This window comes from Heptranchias perlo, chromosome 1 (genome assembly GCF_035084215.1).
Source record: "Heptranchias perlo isolate sHepPer1 chromosome 1, sHepPer1.hap1, whole genome shotgun sequence".
Lineage (NCBI taxonomy): Eukaryota > Metazoa > Chordata > Chondrichthyes > Hexanchiformes > Hexanchidae > Heptranchias > Heptranchias perlo.
Genome location: NC_090325.1, coordinates 21,152,480 through 21,173,160, shown reverse-complemented (window position 1 = coordinate 21,173,160; position 20,681 = coordinate 21,152,480). Strand labels below are relative to the sequence as shown.

The following is a 20,681-nucleotide window of genomic DNA, read 5'->3' as shown; positions in this document are numbered from 1 at the left end:
GATTTGCATAATATCCCCATTTTAGTGTGGAGGAATCTTTAGGAACAGGAGTAGGCCAGTCAGCCCCTTGAGCCTGTTATGCGATTCAATGAGATCATGGCTTACTCCATTTACCTGCCTTGGCTCCATATCTCTTAATACCCTTGGCTAGTAATAATCTATCTATCTATGATTTAAAATTATTAATTGAGCTAGCATCTGCTTTTTGTGGGGGAGAGTTCCACACTTCTCCCACCCTTTGGTGAAGAAGCGTTTCCTAACTTCTTTCCTGAGCAGCCTGGCTCAAATTTTAAGATTATGTCCCCACCAGTGGGAAAAGTTTTTCTCTATCTACCCTCTCAATTTCTTTTCAAATCCCAAAAAAACTCAAATCAAATCACCCTTTGACCTTCCATATTCCAGGGAATAGAAGCCTAGTTTATGTAAAATCTCATAATTTAACCCTTGGAGCCCTGGTAACATTCTGGTGACTCTGCATTGCACTCCTTCCAAGGCCAGTATATCCTTTCTAAGGTGTGGTGCTCAGAACTGTACACAGTACTCCAGATATGGTCTAACCAGGGCTCTGTACAGCTGTAGCAAAACTTCCTCCCATCTAGACTATTTACTATGCCACCAATCTTTGTGTCATTGGCAAACTTGGATATATGGCTTTCTATTGTGTTATCTATGTCATTAATAAATAGTGAATAGTTGAGGCCCCAGCACAGATCCTTGTGGGACACCACTAGTCACCGCTTTTCAATTCGAGTACATACCCATTATCCCGACTGTCTTATACCACCTAACCAATCTCATAACCAGAGCAGTAATTTGCCTTTAATTCCATGAACTTTAATTTCAGCTAACAGTCGCTTTTTTTTATATGAAACTTTATCAAATACCTTCAGGATGTCCATATACACTACCTCCATAGACATTCCTGTGTCTACTGTAGTTACTTCCTCAAAAAAATCAATTAGGCTAGTTAGACATGGCCTACCCTTTACAAATCCACATTGGCTCTCTTTAATAGGCTCAAATTTCTACATGCTCAGCCACTTTGCTCTTAATTATAGATTCCAATATCTTCCCACAACAGATGTTAGACAAATAGGTCTATAATTCCCTGGTTTCTCTCTCTCTCTCACCTTTCTTAAATAATGGAGTTACATTTGCAATTTTTCAATCTAAAGGGACAATTTCTGAATCAAAAGAGCTTTGGAAGATTGTGGTGAAAACATCTACAATTTCCTCACCTAATTTCCTTTAAAATCCTGGGGTGGAAACCATCAAGTCCTGGGGATTTGTCAGCCTTCAGTGCCACTATTTTTTCTTGCTTACTTTAACTTTAGTGAGTTCCAGTCCTTGATTCATTATTAGTTTCTCTGGAATGTCAGGTATATTATCCTCTTCCTCTACTGTGCAGACTGACACAAAGTAATTATTCAACAAGTCTGTCATTTCCTTATTTTCACTTGTATATTATCCACATCTGTTTTTAAATGGCCCACATTATCCTTGATTACCCTTTTTCTTTTAATATAATTGTAAATACTTTGTGTTAATCTTGAAATCTCTTGCAAGTTTCTTTCCCCTTTTGCATTCTTGCTATCTTTTCTGTCTTCCTTTGCTGTTCTTCACATGTCTCCCAGTCCCCTTGATCTACACTGTTCTTAGCATTTTCTATGCTCTTTCCTTTAGTTTTGATCTCTCTCTCTACCTCTTTTGTCGACCATGGCTGTTTTATTTGGCAGGTAGAGCTCTTGCCCCTTGAGGTACATACTGGTCCTGTATTAAGCTAAGTTCTTTTTTTGAATACCTCCCACTGTTCGTCTATAGTTTTACCCGATAACAATTTTGACTAGTTTGCTGTCATCAGTCTCTGTCTCATCCTGTTAAAGTTAGCTGTACCAAAATATGGAATCTTAGTAACTGTTAAGCTTCTCCTTTTCAAACCTAACATTGAATTCAATCATATTATGATCAGTGTTGGTTAATCTAACAGTAAGAGAACATTTATCTAAGTCTGGCTCATTATTCATTGCTAAATCTAGTATGGCCTGTCCTCTTGTTGGTTCTAGAACATATTGCTCCAGATAGCTATCTTGAATGCACTCAAGAAATTCACAACCTTTGAGCTACAGTGCTGTTTCCAATCTATATGAAAATTAAAGTCTCACACTAAAACAACTCTGCTTTTGCTACAAGCTTCTCAAATCTCTGAATTAATATATTCTGTCACTACATTGTTGCTATCAGGAGGCCTGTAGACAACTCCCATTACAGTCTTAAGTCTTTTTTGCAATTCTAACCATGTAGTCTCCACTGATTGCTTTCCCTTACCTGTATCCTCTCTTACTACCATTGTAATAGTAACTTCAATCAATAAGGCTACCCCTCCCCCTTTGTTTCCCTTTCCCTTCTAAAGACCTTTATAACTTGGAATATTTAACTCTCAATGACCAGCTTGCAGCCATGTATCAGCAATGGCTACCATGTCATACCGTCTAAACTTAATTTGAGCCTCTAATTCACTCAATTTATTTCTTAGATGCTATGCGTTAGTATATAAAACTCTTATTTGGGCAAGAGACCTTAACCTGTCCTCCTGCTCTGATGCTGTCTTTCTCACACCATTTTACTTAACATGTTTCTTAGTGTCACTGCCTGTTGCAACTACTTTAGTTATTTTAGTATTCCCTTCACCTGGGGTATCTATATCACTGTTTGTGACCTGAACTCTGCTCTTATCCCTTTTTAAAAAAAAAATCTTTAATCTATCATTTTTACTATTGTTTCTGACTGAGACCTCCCCACCCTGCAAAAAAAAAGTTTATTAGTTTAAAGTCTTATTTGCCACCCTATTTATCCTTTCCGCTAGGACCTTTGTCCCAGCCCAGTTCAGGTGCAGCCCATCCCAGTGGTACAACTCCTTCCTGTTCCAGTACTGGTGCCAGTGTCCCATGAAATTGAATCCCTCCTTTAGCAAGTGGAATGGGTAGTAGTCACAAGATTATCACCAGTGAGGTCCTGCTTTTTAATTTAGTTCCTAGCTTCTGATACTTCTGTAGTAGGACTTCCTCCTTGTTCTTATTTACAGTTTAAGTTTTAAATTATATTTTGTAACATCCACTTTTTTGTTGCAGGGTTATTTTGGAGCAGTGGGTGCCTTGCTAGAACTTGTCAACTCTGTTTGAATCTTCAAAAAATCTCTCTGCTCCTTGTGTTCACTCCGTTGTGTGGTTTCTACGACAGGGCTGTCGTGGAAGAGAAGCCACAAGAAAAGTATTTTAATAGAAGTTGTAATGTAGTGGGATTCCTCTGAACTCTGGGTTTTTTTGGGTGGGAGGGGCTGTTTTTAATTCATATTTAAATGAAGCACCTTTTTATGAAATGGTCTGTAAACATCTGCACTTCTGCCTTTTTAAATTTATTCCCCAAAAAGCTTTTCCAAGTGTGTATGTGTAGTGTTTTTCTTCTGTACTTTTGTGAAGTCTCTTGGAGAATTATTTTTCTAAACTTAAGAACTAGGAGCAGAAGTAGGCCAATCGGCCCCTCGAGCCTGCTCCGCCATTCAATAAGATTATGGCTGATCTGACCCTAACCTCAAATCTAAATTCATGTCCAATTTCCTGCCCGCTCCCCGTAACCCCTAATTCCCTTTACTTCTAAAAATCGCTATTTTAAATATGACTTTGGAAATGCAGATGTCTACATGAGAGGAAACCCTAGCAGGATTGAAATAATTTCAAGTAAATGGAGGGGAAGAAATCTCATTTTGCTGTTAATCCAGTTAACTGGTGATTTTAGAATTTTATGGTAATGCTTTTGAGTTTGAATTTTCACTGTTGAGCCTGTGTGTGGTTTATAATGAATGGTAACTTCAAATATTTTTTATAGATGTAGGAAATATAAAAATGCAGCTTGTCTACTCGTGATTTTATCATGCATCCCATTTGTTAATTTTACCAGTTTTGTTTTTCCTTTCCATTTTAACTTAGTTCCCCATCACCACATCACTCTCCTGTCCCCATCAGAGATGGTGGGCTCCAGAACCCAGGAATTACTGCTTGGAGCATGAGAGCCAATTGGTTCACTGGATGGTGAGCTTCAAACCTCAGCCATGCAGACAATCAAGGATTCAGCAAGTTTGAGCTGCAGTGTGCTCCCATACTACCCTGCTTCATTCCTCTTCTCTTTCTATGAAACTAAATTGGCTGTTTATCGTTTGAGTCACTGCTGTTTAAACCATGCAATGATGACATGAGTTGTTAACTCTCTTGTATGAATGTCCTTGTACATTAAGGGTATGGTGTATCCTGCCAGTTACCTGTTGTACAAGTGGTTGAGGCAGCCTCTGACTGACCAGAAAATAATTGACCAACATCAAAGCTGTAATATAGTTTGATTTCTGATAACTGCTGCAAGCTGCTTGCGCTCCATGCTCATGGTTTATGACCCTATGTGAACCCCTTGATTCAGTTACTTCATTGTAATTGCTCCCAGGTGTCCACTTTCTTCTCTCTAATTTGGTTATTCCAAAAGAAAGTATAAAAAAATTTAATACGAGTCAGATGTTTAAAGCATGTATTGAAATGAGACAGTGTATAATATATATAAACACAAACTCTGTATTCCACAACTTCTATTTATTTGTACTGCACATATAGAAATAAATATATTTTACACATAGGAGCTATTGAATGCAGTGAGCATTGTTTTTAAAATTTGAGTGATGATAGCTTTCACATTTTTGGTTGGTGAATTGATAACGTGGGATAGACTTGGCATTATATCTCAAAAATTGAAGACGGATATTAGAATTTTCTTCACTTGCGTTCCACGGTGAAGAATCTTAAGTGTCCATTGAGGCAGAGGGAAAAATATATGAATGGGAACAGGTAAGGAAATGCGATTAGAATGCATAGCTTTAATTGAACACTTAGCAAAGGCAAAATGGGCTAAAATGGCCATCTTCAGTGCTGTAAATTCTATATATAAACTGTGGCTGGGAGGGTGACCAGAGCTTCGACTTATACCACTTTAAGCCAAAATCTGTGGCTGCAAAAGTTTTGAGTGAACTGAGTTTGGAACAGTCTCCATTCATTTGCTGAAGCATAAATGATGCATAATTTTCCATCAAATTGCCAGTCTTGCTCAAAGCCCAAAGGCTGCGGTGAGGGAAAAAAATAAAGTGTCACAGTAGTACACTAAGTGGTCTGAGACTGGGGTTTTTAAAAAAAAAAAGCATTGGGGATGATTTCCTCTGCATTTATATATAACCAGATTGTAAACCTGCTCATTTTACATAATTTGGGGTGTATAAACTTGGTTGCACTAGTGCATATGAGAGATCTTCCCTCGTTGTTATGATATAGCAAAGGGAATTTAATGACATCCCTATGTTAAACTTGACATAAGATTTGTGCTGGATAGTGCCAAAAGTAGAAGTTTCATTTCCAGCACTGACCTGCCTCCTCTTTGAACACAATAATTCAGTGAAATTTTTTTAAAAGTTCTTGGAAGCCATACACTTTGCACATTCATGCGACTAGCAGGATGATAGAAGGCAAACTAGATGGACTGATCATTTTTCGTATAGTAATACCTATGTTCCACATTTAAGAATTGTTCTCTGGTCTATCCTAGAATGCAAAAACAGACATTTTGGAACAGGAGGGAGCCATTTTGACCCTTCTTTCCTGGTTGAAAACTGCATACACTAAAACATAAAAATCAATAGCTTTTCATTTGGTGTGCTCTGACGCTTGTAGTGTGGTAACATTTCAGAAGCCAGCTCCCTCCGTTATGGGGTGCTGACGTCTGCAAAACGACTGCACTGCATATCATGACGTGCACTAGAAGCACATGCAGCACTCTGCTTGTCCGGAGTGCAAGAACAATGCTCCAGATGCTCAGTGCCCATTTTATATAGGTGCTGCAAGAGGCTTCTGCCCATGAAGTGGGCCTTTGTTCCTAAGGGGACCTTTATTGTTCAATAATTGCTGGTAGTACTTCTACCTGTTTCCCAAGATTATTTCATACTATGCTGCCTATATGGGTGTTCCTCCTGAGCTTCCCTCTGCATTTGCAAGTGTTGGACAAGAAGGAGGAGGGTCAGAGTAAACATGCCAGGGAGGTATCTTTGAACTTTAGGCACTCGGTAAGGATCTAACTGTATTATCCTTATTATCATCCAGCTGTTCAGGACAGGACAGTCGTATCTGGACATGTGGAGATTAGGATTCCCAAAGATGACTGCCACAGACAGTCTGCACACTCCTAGAAGTCAATCCCTGGATAGGAAAGGTTCTATAAGTAGCTTCTGTCAATTTTGCAGCTACCTTGAACTTTTACACTATTGGTTCCTTCCACACAACACCTGGAGATATTGGCATAGGTGCACAATGGGGTCATAGGCACCTTGTTTGCCTGTACCACTGAATTCATCTAATTCTCCATGAAAAATGTAAAGCAACATGTGCCCTGTACTTTCTGGCTGGATTCCTCAAAGTGCATGGCATTATTGAAAGCACATGTGGCCTTGTGGGCATCTAACCCCAATTCTGATCCCTTCACAAACAGGTGTTCCACTCAACACTGTGCTGCTGGCCTGTGACCATAGATATGTAATCAGGCATGAGTGCCTGCTACCCTGATAGTTACAATGATTCATTCATTTAATGCCAAGCCATGGTCTTACTATGATTTTAAGCACCAGGGAGACTGGATGGCTGCTGGGGTGGGGTGGGGGGGGGGGGAGGGGTTCAAAAGCTATACACTACAGCCATGGCTCTTTACTACATTGAGACATCCAAGGGCAGGGCCTTCAAGTTGATAGGGAGGGAGAGAGAAAACAGGGAACTACAGGCCAGTTAGCCTGACATCGATCATCGGGAAAATGCTGGAATCCATTATTAAGGAAGTGTTAACAGGGAACTTAGAAAATTATATTAGGCAGAGTCAACATGGTTTTATGAAAGGGAAATCGTGTTTGACAAATTTATTAGAGGATGTAACTAGCAGGGTAGATAAAGGGGAACCAGTGGATGTAGTATATTTGGATTTCCAAAAGGCATTCGATAAGGTGCCAAATAAAGGGTTGTTACACAAGATAAGGGCTCATGGGGGTAATATATCAGCATGGGTAGAGGATTGGTTAAAGGACAGAGTGCAGTGTAGAGATAAACGAGTCATTCTCAGGTTGACAGGCTGTAACTAGTGGGATGCCACAAGGATCGGTGCTAGGGCCTCAACTATTCACAATCTATATTAATGACTTGGATGAAGGGACTGAGTGTAATGTATCCATGTTTGCTGACAATACAGAGCTAGGTGGGAAAGTAAGCTGTGAGGACGTCACAGTCTACAAAGGAATATAGGCAGATTAAGTGAGTAGGCAAGAAGGTGGCAGATGGAGTATAATGTGGGGAAATGTGAGGTTATTCACTTTGGTAGGAAGAATAGAAAAACAATTTTTTAAATAGTGAGAAACTATTAAATGTTGTTCAGAGAGATGTGGGTGTCCTCGTACAAGAAACACAAAGTTACTATGCAGGTACAGCAAGCAATTAGGAAAGCAAATGGCACATTGGCCTTTATTGCAAGGGGGTTGGAGTACAAGAGTAAGGAAATCTTACTATGGTTGTACAGGGCTTTAGTGAGAACTCAGCAGGAGTACTGTGTACAGTTTTGGCTCCTTATCTAAGGAAGGATATGGTTGCCTTAGAGGTGGTGTAACAAAGATTCACTAGATTAATTTCTGGGATCAGAGGGTTGTCCTATGAAGAGAGGTTGAGTAGAATGGGCCTCTACTCCCTAGAGTTTAGAAGAATGAGAGGTGATCTCATTAAAACATAGAAGATTCTGAGGGGGTTTGACAGGGTAGATGCTGTGAGATTCTTTCCCCTGGCTAGAGTCTCTAGAACTAGGCATAGTCTCAGGATAAGGGGTCGGCCATTCAAGACTGAGATGAGGAGGAATTTCTTCACTCAGAGAGGGTTGTGAATCTTTGGAACTCTCTACCCCAGAGGGCTGTGGATGCTGAGTCATTGAATATATTCAAGGCTGAGATAGAGATAGATAGATTCTTGGACTTTAGGGGAATTAAGGGATATGGGAATGGGCAGGAAAGTGGAATTGAGGTCGAAGATCAGCCATGATCTGATTTAATGGTGGAGCAGGCTCAAGGGGCCATATGGCCTACTCCTGTTCCTATTTCTTATGTTCTTATAAAAGTGGTACATGTCTTGGTGGAGTATACCATATGCTCCTTAAACAAAGATTCAGCTGCCTGGATTGATTAGGGGAATGCTGCAGTTAGTCTGACCCAGGTATCTAAAATTGGTGTTGCTTCCAGTGTCTTCTACAACTTCACATTGCAAAGAAACACTGTCCTGAAGCTGGCTGAGGACATCAGCACCCACGTGAAGAGCCCTCCCCACAACCAGGAGCTATAACATTCTGCGCAACTGGTCACTCAGCAAGTGTCCTAAGGCAGGTTGTAATAGAAGACATAAGTACCTGAAACATCCAATAGATACGTCATTTGCACATTTGCTCCACAACCGGACTTCCTTGGTCATTGTATTATGCATACAAAATATCTTATAGCCTTATTTTGGCCAATCCCAAATGAACTTTGCCTGACAAGAAAACAAATGTAAACTAAATTTTACTTACTTTTTAATGGTGTGATTTCCCTCCATGTTTCCTTTTAATAAAAGTGCATAATGTGCCTTCTACTTCTTAAACTTGTACACTTTCTAAGTAATTTCCTCAGTGGGAGAAGGAAGTGAGATGGATGGCTGCTGTGTTTGTGTCTGCCTGTAGGGAAGGAAGTGGACAAGTCTCATTTGCACTGGGTCAGCAGATAACCTTGTAACTATAGATACCACAGATATTGCAGAGGGTACCTGGGCCTGTGTGCTGATGCATCTTTAATCGTTTGAGCAAAGGCATTTAGATGTTACGGATGTGAGATTGCTCTGAGACATATCCCCGCCATATGTGTCAACTCTTGCCACTCTGTTGCTGATGGGCACACTCTCATTTGAACCATTGTTATGCAGTACTGTGGAATTGCCCGGCTAGGCTTGGAGTATTAAGTCTGCTATAGAGCATTGGCTTGGTTGCAATTTTTATTGCCTGGTGTATCACTGTGGCACCAACGAGACCGAGAAACATAGCAAGACCAAACTCACCATGTATGATGAAAACAATTTTAAATGTAAAGTAGAACAATTTTAAAGATTTAGTGGAACCAATAGTACTGGGAATCATGTTGAGGATATCTGAAACTGATCTTAGAAAAAGAGAACAATAGAAAGGCAAATTTTAGATAGCAATGGCAAAGAATGAAATTGTCACTTTGACTGTTAATAGGTGTGTTATCCTTTAAGGGATCAGAGGATTAAGAAATGGCAGATGAGTAAATGGAATGACAGAGTGGTGGAGGTAAAAGCCCTGGATGCGCATATATTTTTAAAAAACTGAATATAGAAATGGGGAAACTGAAGTGCTTCTGTATTGATGAACAAATATGGGCTGAATAGTCTTCCTCACCAATAATTAGTCAATTTTTCATGTCTTTGCTAATGAAGACCATTGTGAATCCAGTAAATTTGGGTTCATAAATCTCTATTTTCAAATCAGCAAAAGCTTATGATGAAAGTTAAGCAATTAAAGGGTAGATTTTCCAATATGTCTTGCTTTGGGCCTACTATGTGCTCAAAACGACATGTTAACAACTTTTTGGCAGCATAAGTGAATGCTCACTTGACGTGATGAAGAGTCTCATTACTTATTTAAAAGTGAAAATGGTCTCATTGCACAATTTCATGCTTGTTGGCTAGGATTGCACTGTTTGCTTTTTAAACTCATTTTGAATTGCCTTCAAGGAAAGTCTCATCAGTGAGATAAATCTTAAAGGGGGAACAGTCTTGGGCTGTGCTTTTATAAATTCTCCTTTTTCATTACAAACTTAATTCCTACGGGTCAATTTTTTAAAAAGGGGTGTGAAGATACATTTTTGGGTAATACTTTGTGCTGCAATTTTTGTTTTCACCCTTCAGCGACCTTCTCTTCTGTGCTAAAAAAGCATCCCATTGTTGTCCAATAAGTCACTGGAAGGCTGACTGTAGGGGAAGCACTGACAACACAACAATAGATTAACAACGAAGGCATATTAAAAAGGGGCTATGCCAATATCAAAACAACTAAGTGCAAGTTGCAGAATCCCATGGTGGTCTGCAAATCAAAGTTACATTTATGATTGGGAAGCATCCAAACTATCCCCAGACACATTCTGAAAGAAGACATGAAAGAGATCAGCAGGCACCCAAATCGTACCTGCCAATACATCAGCAACCATATGTATAGCTCTTGACAGACCTACCTGGCAATGACAGGACAACTGCCTCCACATATTGCAAGTAGTCAGCCGCACACCACTTGTATTTGCTGCAAGGATACCTGCAGGCCAAAATGGGTGTCGGTAAACGATCGTGTATCGTGCAGCTAGGTTGTTTTACAATGGTTTGTGGTGTGAAGCCCTTGGAAGATGGCAAGGCTTTCAGTTGTACGTTGAATGTGTGCCCTGTTGGGGTATGGATATATGTGAGGGCTTGGCATAAGCATACAGTAACTGTGAAACAGATTGAATCATAGAAAATTTACGGCACAGAAGGAGGCCATTCGGCCTATCGTGTCCATGCCGGCTGAGAAACGAGCCTAATCCCACTTTCCCGCATTTGGTCCAGAGCTCTGCAGGTCACTGCTCTTCAGGTGCACATCCAGGTATTTTTTAAATGAGTTGAGGGTTTGTGCCTCTACCACCCTCTCAGGCAGTGAGTTCCAGACCCCCACCACCCTCTGGGTGAAAAAATAGTTCCTAATTTCTGCTCTAATCCTTCTACCAATCACTTTAAATTTATTGACCCCTCCGCTAAGGGAAATAGGTCCTTCCTATCCACTCTATCTAGGCTCCTCCTCATTTTGTACACCTCAATCAAATCACCCCTCAGCCTCCTGTTCCTAGGAAAACAACCCCAGCCTATCCAATCTGTCATCATAGCTAAAATTCCTCAGTCCTGGCAACATCCTCGTAAATCTCCTCTGTACCCTCTCTAGTGCAATTACATCCTTCCTGTAATGTGGTGACCAGAACTGTGCGCAGTACACAAGCTGTGGCCTAACTAGTGTTTTATACAGTTCCAGCATAACATGCCTGTTTTTATATTCTATGCTTTGGCTAATAAAGGAAAACATTCCATATGCCTTCTTAACCACCTTATCGACCTGTCCTGCTACCTTCAAGGATCTGTGGACATGCACTCCAAGGTCCCTCACTTCCTCCACACCTCTCGGTATCCTCCCACTTATTGTTTATTCCCTTGCTTTCTTTGCTCTCCCCAAATGCATTACCTCACACTTCACCGGATTGAACTCCATTTGCCACTTTTCTGCCCATCTGACCAGTCCATTGATATCTTCCTGCAGTCTACAGTTTTCCTCCTCACTATCAACCCCACGGCCTACCTTTGTGTCATCCGCAAATTTCTTAATCATGCCCCCTACGTTTAAGTCCAAATCGTTAATATATACCACGAAAAGCAAAGGACCTTGTACCGAGCCCTGCGGCACCCCACTGGAAACAGCCTTCCAGTCGCAAAAACACCCGTCGACCATTACCCTTTGCTTCCTGCCACTGAGCCAATTTTGGATCCAATTTGCCACATTCCCTTAGATCCCATGGGCCTTTTTCTTTTTTGAACAATCTGCCATGTGGAACCTTGTCAAAAGCCTTGCTAAAATCCATGTAGACTAATCAATTGTGCTACCCTTATCGATCCTCCTTGTCACCTCCTCGAAAAATTCAATCAAGTTAGTCAGACACGACCTGCCCTTAACAAATCCATGCCGACTGTCCTTGATTACTCCATGCCTTTCTAAATGATCGTTTATCCTGTCCCTCAGAATTGATTCCAATAATTTGCCCACCACTGAAGTTAGGCTGACTGGCCTGTAATTACTCGGTCTATCCTTTGCTCCCTTTTTAAACAACAGTACAACATTAGCAGTCCTCCAATCCTCCAGCACTATGCCTGTATCCAGTGAAGTTTGGAAAATTATTGTTAAACCCTCAGCTATTTCCTCCCTGGCTTCTTTTAACAGCCTGGAATACATTTCATCCAGTCCTGGTTATTTATCCACTTTCAAAGATGCTAATCCCCTCAATACTTCCTCTCTCACAATGTTTATCCCATCCAATATTTCACACTCCTCCTCCTTAACTTCAATCCCTGCATCATCCCTCTCCTTTGTGAAGACAGATGCAAAGTATTCATTAAGAACCATATCCACATCTTCTGCCTCCACACATAATTTACCTTTTTGGTCTCTAATATACCCTACTCTTTCCTTAGTTATCCTCTTGCTCTTAATGTATTTATAAAACATCTTTGGGTTTTCTTTGATTTTACCTGCTAATATTTTTTCACGTCCTCTCTTTGCTTTCCTAATTTCCTTTTCAACTTCACCCCTGTACTTTGTATACTCCTCTAAGCTTTCCGTAGTATTGAGTTCCCGGTGTCTGTCATAGGCTTTCTTTTTCTGCCTTATCTTATCCTGAATGCTTCTTGACATCCAGGAGGCTCTAGATTTGGCAGCCCCTCCCTTTTTCTTTGTGGGAACATGTTTACCCTGAACCCCTTGAATCAACCCTATGAATGTCTCCCACTGCTCTGACACTGATTTACCTTCAAGTAGCTGTTTCCAGTTTACTTCTGCTAAATCGCTTCTCAGTTTAGTAAAATTGGCCTTTCCCCAATTGAAAACTTTAACTCCTGCTCTGTCTTTGTCCTTTTCCATAACTATGCTAAAACTAACTGTATTATGATCACTACCACCAAAATGCCCTCCCACTGCTACTTCTTCCACCTGCCCCTCTTCATTTCCCAGAACTAAATCCATAAGGGCACCCCCCCCCCACCCCTCTCGTTGGGCTTGTTATATACTGGCTAAAAAAATTCTCCTGTTATCAATTTAAGAATTCTGTGCCCTCTATACCATCACATTGTTTGTATCCTAGTTAATATTAGGGTAGTTGAAATCCCTTACTATTACTGCCCTATTTTAGCATTTCTGGAATGCACTGCCCGAGGGAGTGGTGGAGGCAGATTCAATCATGGCCTTCAAAAGGGAACTGGATAAGTACTTGAAACGATAAAATGTGCAGGACTATGGGGATAGGGCAGGGCAGTGGGACTAGCTGGAATGCTCTTGCATAGAGCTGGCGCGGACTTGATGAGCCGAATGGCCTCGTTCCGTGCTATAAGCTTCTTTGATTCCATGATTCTAACCCACCATCATTCCCACTTCTGCCTTGTCAAAAACCATCAATGGGTCCAAGATAAAGCAGCCCGCTTGATTGGCACCCCATCCACCACCCTAAACATACACTCCCTTCATCACCGTGGCTGCAGTGTGTACCATCCACAGGATGCACTGCAGCAACTCGCCAAGGCTTCTTCTACAGCACCTTCCAAACCCGCGACCTCTACCATCTAGACGGACAAGAGCAGCAGGCACATGGGAACAACACCACCTGCACGTTCCCGACTTTGAAATATATCGCCGTTCCTTCATTGTCGCTGGGTCAAAATCCTGGAACTCCCTTCCTAACAGCACTGTGGGAGAACCGTCACCACACGGACTGCAGCGGTTCAAGAAGGCGGCTCACCACCACCTTCTCGAGGGCAATTAGGGATGGGCAATAAATGCTGGCCTCGCCAGTGTTGCCCACATCCCGTGAACGAATAAAAAAAATTAATTAATTTTGAACCAAGAATTTTTATAGCCCTACGTCGCCACTTATTTTAAATTTGAGCTGAAACCTTTTAATGGCTGCATGTTGGGGATTTTCCTCGTTCCCAGTTAGGCTAGATCAGAGCTGTTGGGAGAGCTGGCGATGATTATTTAAATAAGCCGACCCCAGAAAATTGATTCCTCAACAGTTATAAACCCGCTACGGTTTAGACTCAAAAAATCTCTAACTGTAGATCAGTTCAAGAAGACAACCAGTACAGTGGCATCAATAATTTCAATGATCAAGTACAATTAGTTATACACAGTAACACGGCAGTAAATACAAAAGATGGATATTATCCTAATCCTTTAGCGAACAGACAATCATGTCTTGAAAATGTTTATTCTTTGCTCCTGTTCTGCCCTTCCCCCTTAAGGCAGTTCTTTATATGCCCCCAACTCCATGCGGCAGCCACATGACCATGACATCCACCAATCAGTGACACTAGCCCGTTTAACCCATATATGGATGTGCTTCCATTTTGTTTCTCCCTGGCTCTTTTTAGCAGTTTTCCAGCAGACACAACTTAAAACAAACTGTCGTAAGACAGTTTAAGATTACAGACTGACTCTAAAAACATCATTTTCACTGACTCTGGAACTTTTTAATACAAAGCTGTGGTGCCTGGGCAGTAAATTGTGCAATATGCACTAAATGTCGAAATCACAGGACTTCTCACCAGATGTTGTGCCACATCAAATAACTTTCCCTTTGTTTGATCAAAGTTTTATTAACAGACCTGGAAATGACTTGAAAACATCATTTTGTTGAGACGTCAGGAGCCTGCATTTGTAGAGAATGCTGGAACAGACGTGGATATTGATCTTGCCCGACAACTTGAATTCTTTGTAGTACAATGCCAGCCTTGTTAAATAGCATCTGCATGTGACTCATCTGGAAATGTTCTTAATCTTTTATATCTTCTTACCTGAATAACCAGCCACCTAGCAACATAACCTTACTGTTACTGATTTTTAAAAATTCATTCTTGGGATGTGGGCGTCGCTGGCATAGCTGGCATTTATTGCCCATCCCTAGTTGCCCTGACAAGGTGGTGGTGGGCCTTCTTAAACCATTAAGGTCTGTGAAGGAAAGGCAAACTATGTCCAAGTCAGGATGGTGTGTGATTTGAAGGGGAACTTGGAGGTGATGGTGTTCCCATACACCTGCTACTCTTGTCCTCCTGGGTGGTGGAGGTCGCGGTTTTGGGAACTGCTGCCGAAGAAGCTTTGGCGAGTTGCTGCAGTGCATCCTGTGGATGGGTGGTGGAGGGAGTAGATATTCAGGCTATGGATGATCAAATAGATTGCTTTGTCCTGGATGGTGTCAAGCCATGAGACTTCATGGGATCCGGAGTCAACGTTGAGGATTCCCAGGGCCACTCCCCCATGAATCTAATAATCTGCCTTCACCTCTGGTGGGTCTGTCCTTCCGGTGGGAGAGGACATACCCAAGGGATGGTGATGGAGAAGTCTGGGACGTTGGCTGATAGGTATGATTCTGAGTGTGACTATGTCGGGCTGTTGCTTGACTAGTCTGTGGGACAAATCTGCCAGCTTTAGCACCACTCTCAAGCTGTTAGTGGGGAGGTCTTTGCAGGGTTGACTGGGCTAGGTGTGCTTTTGTCGTTTAATCATTCAATGCCTAGATGGAAGCAAAGTGGTCCATCCGATTTTATTATTTTTTGTAGCGGTTTGATACAACTGAGTGGTTTGTTAGTCCACTTCCGAGGGCAGTTAAGGGTCAACCACATTGGTGTGAGACTGGAGTCACAAGTAGGCCAGACCGAGTGAGATCGGCAGGTTTTCTTCCCTAAAGGACATTATTTGTCAAACTAACCATTGTAGTATGTTTCAGCGAGGCCACAGCACAGTTGACATGCTGTAGTAAGTTACCCACAATGTGCAGTCCAGTATCATCGAATATTGAGGTGGGTTATTGGCTACTGTTTGCATTATTATAATGTTGCCTTCGTTTGGCTGACAATCCCATATGTGCTTTTGGGGGTAAATATCAGTTATTGTTTGTGGAACACTTGTTCCACTTTTGTCATTCAGTGCCAGTACTAATCGCTCCTGGATCAGTTACAGCACAGAGTAGATACAAAGTAAAGCCCCCTTTACTCTTTCCCAATAATGTGCCGCAGCATCAACTTCAGTTAGAATTCCCCACTACATGAATGGGAGATGTCCGACACCAACCAACCTCATAGTCTTTCTGAGTAAGATAACCAATTTAGTGCTGAATTATTGGTAATTCTGTGTTGTATCTCACGTTCACTGGGAATTGGTTCCTCCTGTTAGTTAGCTGGACTCAACCCCAGGAGTGAAAAAGACAGATCCTAACCGATTGTGCTGCCCAGTCCCCCTCCTGGTTCTGAATTATCCTCATAGATTGTTGCTGGAGAGTTTAAAATCCCAGGTTTTGACTTTTATACATGAATTCTCATTTTGCTTTATATACCTCACTGATTACAATGTAAACATGCAGCTGTAAACCAGTTAGTGGCGATCAGTCGCAATGAACCATTTGTAAACAGAAAGTGATACAGCATCTGTTAACTTAAAGTGCTGGCAAACATAGCAACATAATAAAAGAGTGTTTAGCTCCCCACTAATGTCAATAATGTCCCTTTAAATAGGCCAGTTAATAGAATGTACCTGCATGTGTGTATGTCCCAGTTTTACAGATTGGAAACCTGGTCACTTTACAGTCTTTACATCTGCATCGAAACAATGTTCACACTTATAACATCAACATTTATGAGATGATGTGGAATGTGGCCCTATTTCCATAGTTGCTGTCATCTCTACAGATATGTTGACTTGACTTTGGAAAGCTGTTTTAAGCTCAAAGTGCTTCAGGGCAAGCACATGTTTTATTGGTTAATATTTATGCAAAGTCCACGTTTTCTAGAAGCCATCTCATTTTATTACTAATTACAGTCTGTTGCTGCCAAGCTACAGTTAGAGGTAGATTTTTCAAATAAAACTAACAATTTAGCAAGGTGGATAAATGTGTTTAGGACCATTTGTTCATGTGGAGGGTGAATACCGACATAAACTGGTTGGGCCGAATGTCCTGTTTCCGTCCTGTAGCTTCTATGTATGTCCTCGCCTTCATGCTTCTGATACCTTCCTCCACTGGTGGCTCCATGTGTTGTCCTTGGTGCAGAGCAAAGCTACGCAGCACACGGTACATGACAATCATAATCTGGGCTTTATTGGAGGAAGTTACCAGACCTATCCAAGCATCAGACAAGAGACCTTGTTTGAGGACTCCAATGGTCTGCTCAGTGAGTGCTCAAGTTGAACTATGGATCTGATTGTAGCAAAGTTCCACGGCTGAGCATGGGTTCGCAAGAGGTTTGAGGTGTCGTAAGCCCGGTGTGTAGGGCATAGCTCTTGTCTCCAAGAACCAACCTTTAACTTGCGGAAATAGATGACTGTCACAATATAAAAGTGTCATGGCAGCTGCCAGGAAAGTAGGCACAGACCTGCATGATGTGCTGCTGCTTATTGCACACTGGTTGAACATTAATAGAGTGGTACCCTTTGCAATTCTTTAAGGCGACTGCATTGTGCAAAAGATCCCCACAGAGCAACATGGATGCTCTTAATGATGCCCTAGACTTAGGGGAGTCCTGCAATCTGTACAAACCCCATAGCTCTATTCTGCTGCAATTGTCTTTCAAAGGGAAAGTGAAGAATCTGTCTGCTCTAGCAAAAAGGCATCAGTCACCTGTTTATTACAAGCACGAACTGCAGATTGACTGATGTTGCTGATAACTGCTGTGGTAGCCTGGAAGGAACCGAAGGCAAATAAGTTCAGGGCAGCAGTGACCTTGATTGCAAAAGACAATGCAGCACTAGCTGTGGTATTTGGCTGCTGGCCTTGTTGCAGGATGTAACACATCTCTGTCACTGCCTTCATAGAGGCGCAAAGCCTCCTTATGCACCGTTCCTCAGAGAATTGGATATGGTGTTCTGGGCCTATAAATTCTGTTGGGAGGGTAACGATTTCTGAGCATGCATTCTTCTATTTGCCCTACCTTCAGCTGCAGCTCTGTTTACCCCTTTCTCATCCTCCATCACACTCCAGAGTGGAATTCCTAGAAGAACCCCCTGAAGAAACAGATGCAATGCCAAAAGCTCCTTTACAGTTCAGAGCCTACGATAGCAAATAGAGAAACAACTTGCATCTATATCGTGCCTTTCATGACCTCAGGACGTCCCAAGGCGCTTTACAGCCAATGAAGTACTTTTGAAATATTGTCACTGTTGTAATGTAGGAAACATGACAGCCAATTTGTGCACAGCAAGGTCCCACAAACACCAATGTGACAATGACCAGATAATCTGTTTTAGTGATGTTGGTTGAGGAATAAATATTGGCCAGGACACAGGGGCGAACTCCCCTGCTCTCCTCCAAAATAATGCCACAGGATCTTTTATGTCCACCTAGAGGGCAGACGCAAATAAAGGAATATTTAATAATCTTGAGATCAAAATGACCACAAGCTAGTGCAAGAAAAATATCTCCAAACGCTCTGTACAGCTTTATCTGAGAGCAGCTGAGAGTACCTTTAAAAAGCGTTTGAAATGGCCACATCAGATCTTCTAGCCGTCATGGTTGTGAGTGGGAGTGGGAACTGGCAATCGTCAGGTGGTAAGGTCGGGAAATCGCACAAGTGTCATAATGAGGTCACGCAAACCTGATTTTTAAAAAATTAATTCATAGGATGTGGGTATCGCTGGCAAGGCTGACAGGTGGAGGGAGTGAACATTTAAGATGGTGGATGGGGTGCCAATCAAGCGGGCTGCTTTGTCCTGGATGGTGTCGAGCTTCTTAAGTGTTGTTGGAGCTGCACTCATCCAGGCAAATGGAGAGTATTCCATCACACTCCCGACTTGTGCCTTATAGATGATGGAAAGACTTTGGGGAGTCAGGAGATGAGTCACTCGCCACAGAGAATACCCAGCCTCTGACCTGCTCTTGTGGCCACAGTATTTATGTGGCTGGTCCAGTTACGTTTCTGGTCAATGGTGACCCCCAGGATGTTGATGGTGGGGGATTCGGCGATGGTAATGCTGTTGAATGTCAAGGGGAGGTGGTTAGACCCACTCTTGTTGGTGATGGTCATTGCCTGGCACTTTGTGGCACGAATGTTACTTGCCACTTATGAGCCCAAGCCTGAATGTTGTCCAGGTCTTGCTGCATGCGGGCACGGACTGCTTCATTATCTGAGGGGTTGCAAATGGAACTGAACACTGCGCAATCATCAGTGAACATCCCCATTTCTGACCTTATGATGGAGGGAAGGTCATTGATGAAGCAGCTGTAGATGGTGGGGCCTAGGACACTGCCCTGAGGAACTCCTGCAGCAATGTCCTGGGGCTGAGATGATTGGCCTCCAACAACCACTACCATCTTCCTTTGTGCTAGGTATGACTCCAGCCACTGGAGAGTTTTCCCCCTGATTCCCATTGACTTCAATTTTACTAGGGCTCCTTGGTGCCACACTTGGTCAAATGCTGCCTTGATGTCAAGGGCAGTCACTCTCACCTCACCTCTGGAATTTAGCTCTTTTTTCCATGTTTGGACTAAGGCAATAATGAGCATGTATTTGCATGTACTCGTGAGGCTCTTGCCTGTTTCAGACAGGATCTCTGTCTCCCTGTCCCCCCCTAACCAAGAATTAAATCCCCTTCCCACCCCTCCACTTGGAAAATCAGACGAGATCTGCATCCAACACAAATCTGAGCTGAGGGAACTGACTCTCCCTTTTCCACCTGCTATTGCCCCATTTTCGAGTGCGAACAGGGCAGTAAGTAGAACAAAATGACCCCTGCACATTGCTCTCACCCTGATCCTTGAGCAAATCTTTATCTAAGTGCCCAACATGTTCAGGCAAATGAATTCAAAAGCCAGTTGCCCTTTAGGGAAATCAGATTAATAAAGTTACTGGATGAAGACGGACATCTGCCAGTCCCTGAAAGCGGCTACAGGCTGGATCCAGCAGTTTCATATGTTTCTAATTTTCCAATTATTATGGCCAAATATGCAGCAATTTAAACTCCGCAGAGATTTGGGAAGTTTCAATGCTGAACACCAAGAGCAACTTGGAGATTGATGAAATGGGGAAGCAGTTTTGGATACTGACTCGAGGAGAGAGATAAGGCTGTGTAAGCTAGTGTGGAATGCAAACCTATATTCAGCTTCTCTGTTCTCATTTGAATTGCAAGTTCACAGTAAGACGCTGACTATCTTTGATTATTTTCAATGGCTTCAAACCATTTATAGAAGCTGAGCATATTGTGCTCTGCTGTTTCTGTGACTTCTTCCTAATTTGTTTTAAAGCATGTGGTGGAACATTAGGAGTCTGGGGTCAGAGCCACATGTGTTCGTAACATTTAGGCTGAATCTAAAAACAACACACCAACTTTCCTCTGGAAACATTCACAAAGTATAAGGTAAAATGCCTGAAAAATGCTATTAAATGGTTCTCACAATTTCCTGTCAATTAGTTCTTGGTCTTGTTTGATAGAAATAGTTGTATTTTTGGAAATCTCATTGGCCTTGCTTGTTCCAACCTCATATTACTGCGGGGTTTGCACATTCAGCCTTCATGCCGAGAACTGGACTTGTGCTGTTTGTAGCCACATCACCTCAGAATACAAAAGCTACACACCACCACTAGGGGGCCAGTGCTTTTTATTCCGAGCCGGGAATCCAGCGGGTGGGCAGATGTCCGTGTAAGGAACCCGGAAGTCAAGTGAGTGCGTCGCAATCTGCGATCGCAGCTCAATTAAAGGTAATTGTAAACAATTTT

At 42.1% G+C, this 20,681-nt stretch overlaps 1 protein-coding gene across 1 annotated transcript in view; it reads left to right on the top strand.

Moving 5' to 3' along the window:
- LOC137320251 (pantothenate kinase 3-like) overlaps positions 1-4,677 on the top strand; it is a 36,531-nt gene extending 31,854 nt beyond the window's left edge. Inside the window, exon 7 of the mRNA XM_067982024.1 lies at positions 3,129-4,677. Coding sequence (XP_067838125.1) covers positions 3,129-3,179 — 51 coding nt within the window. The 3' untranslated portion in view covers positions 3,180-4,677. The remainder of the gene's footprint in view (positions 1-3,128) is intronic.
- Positions 4,678-20,681: the final 16,004 nt, after the last annotated feature.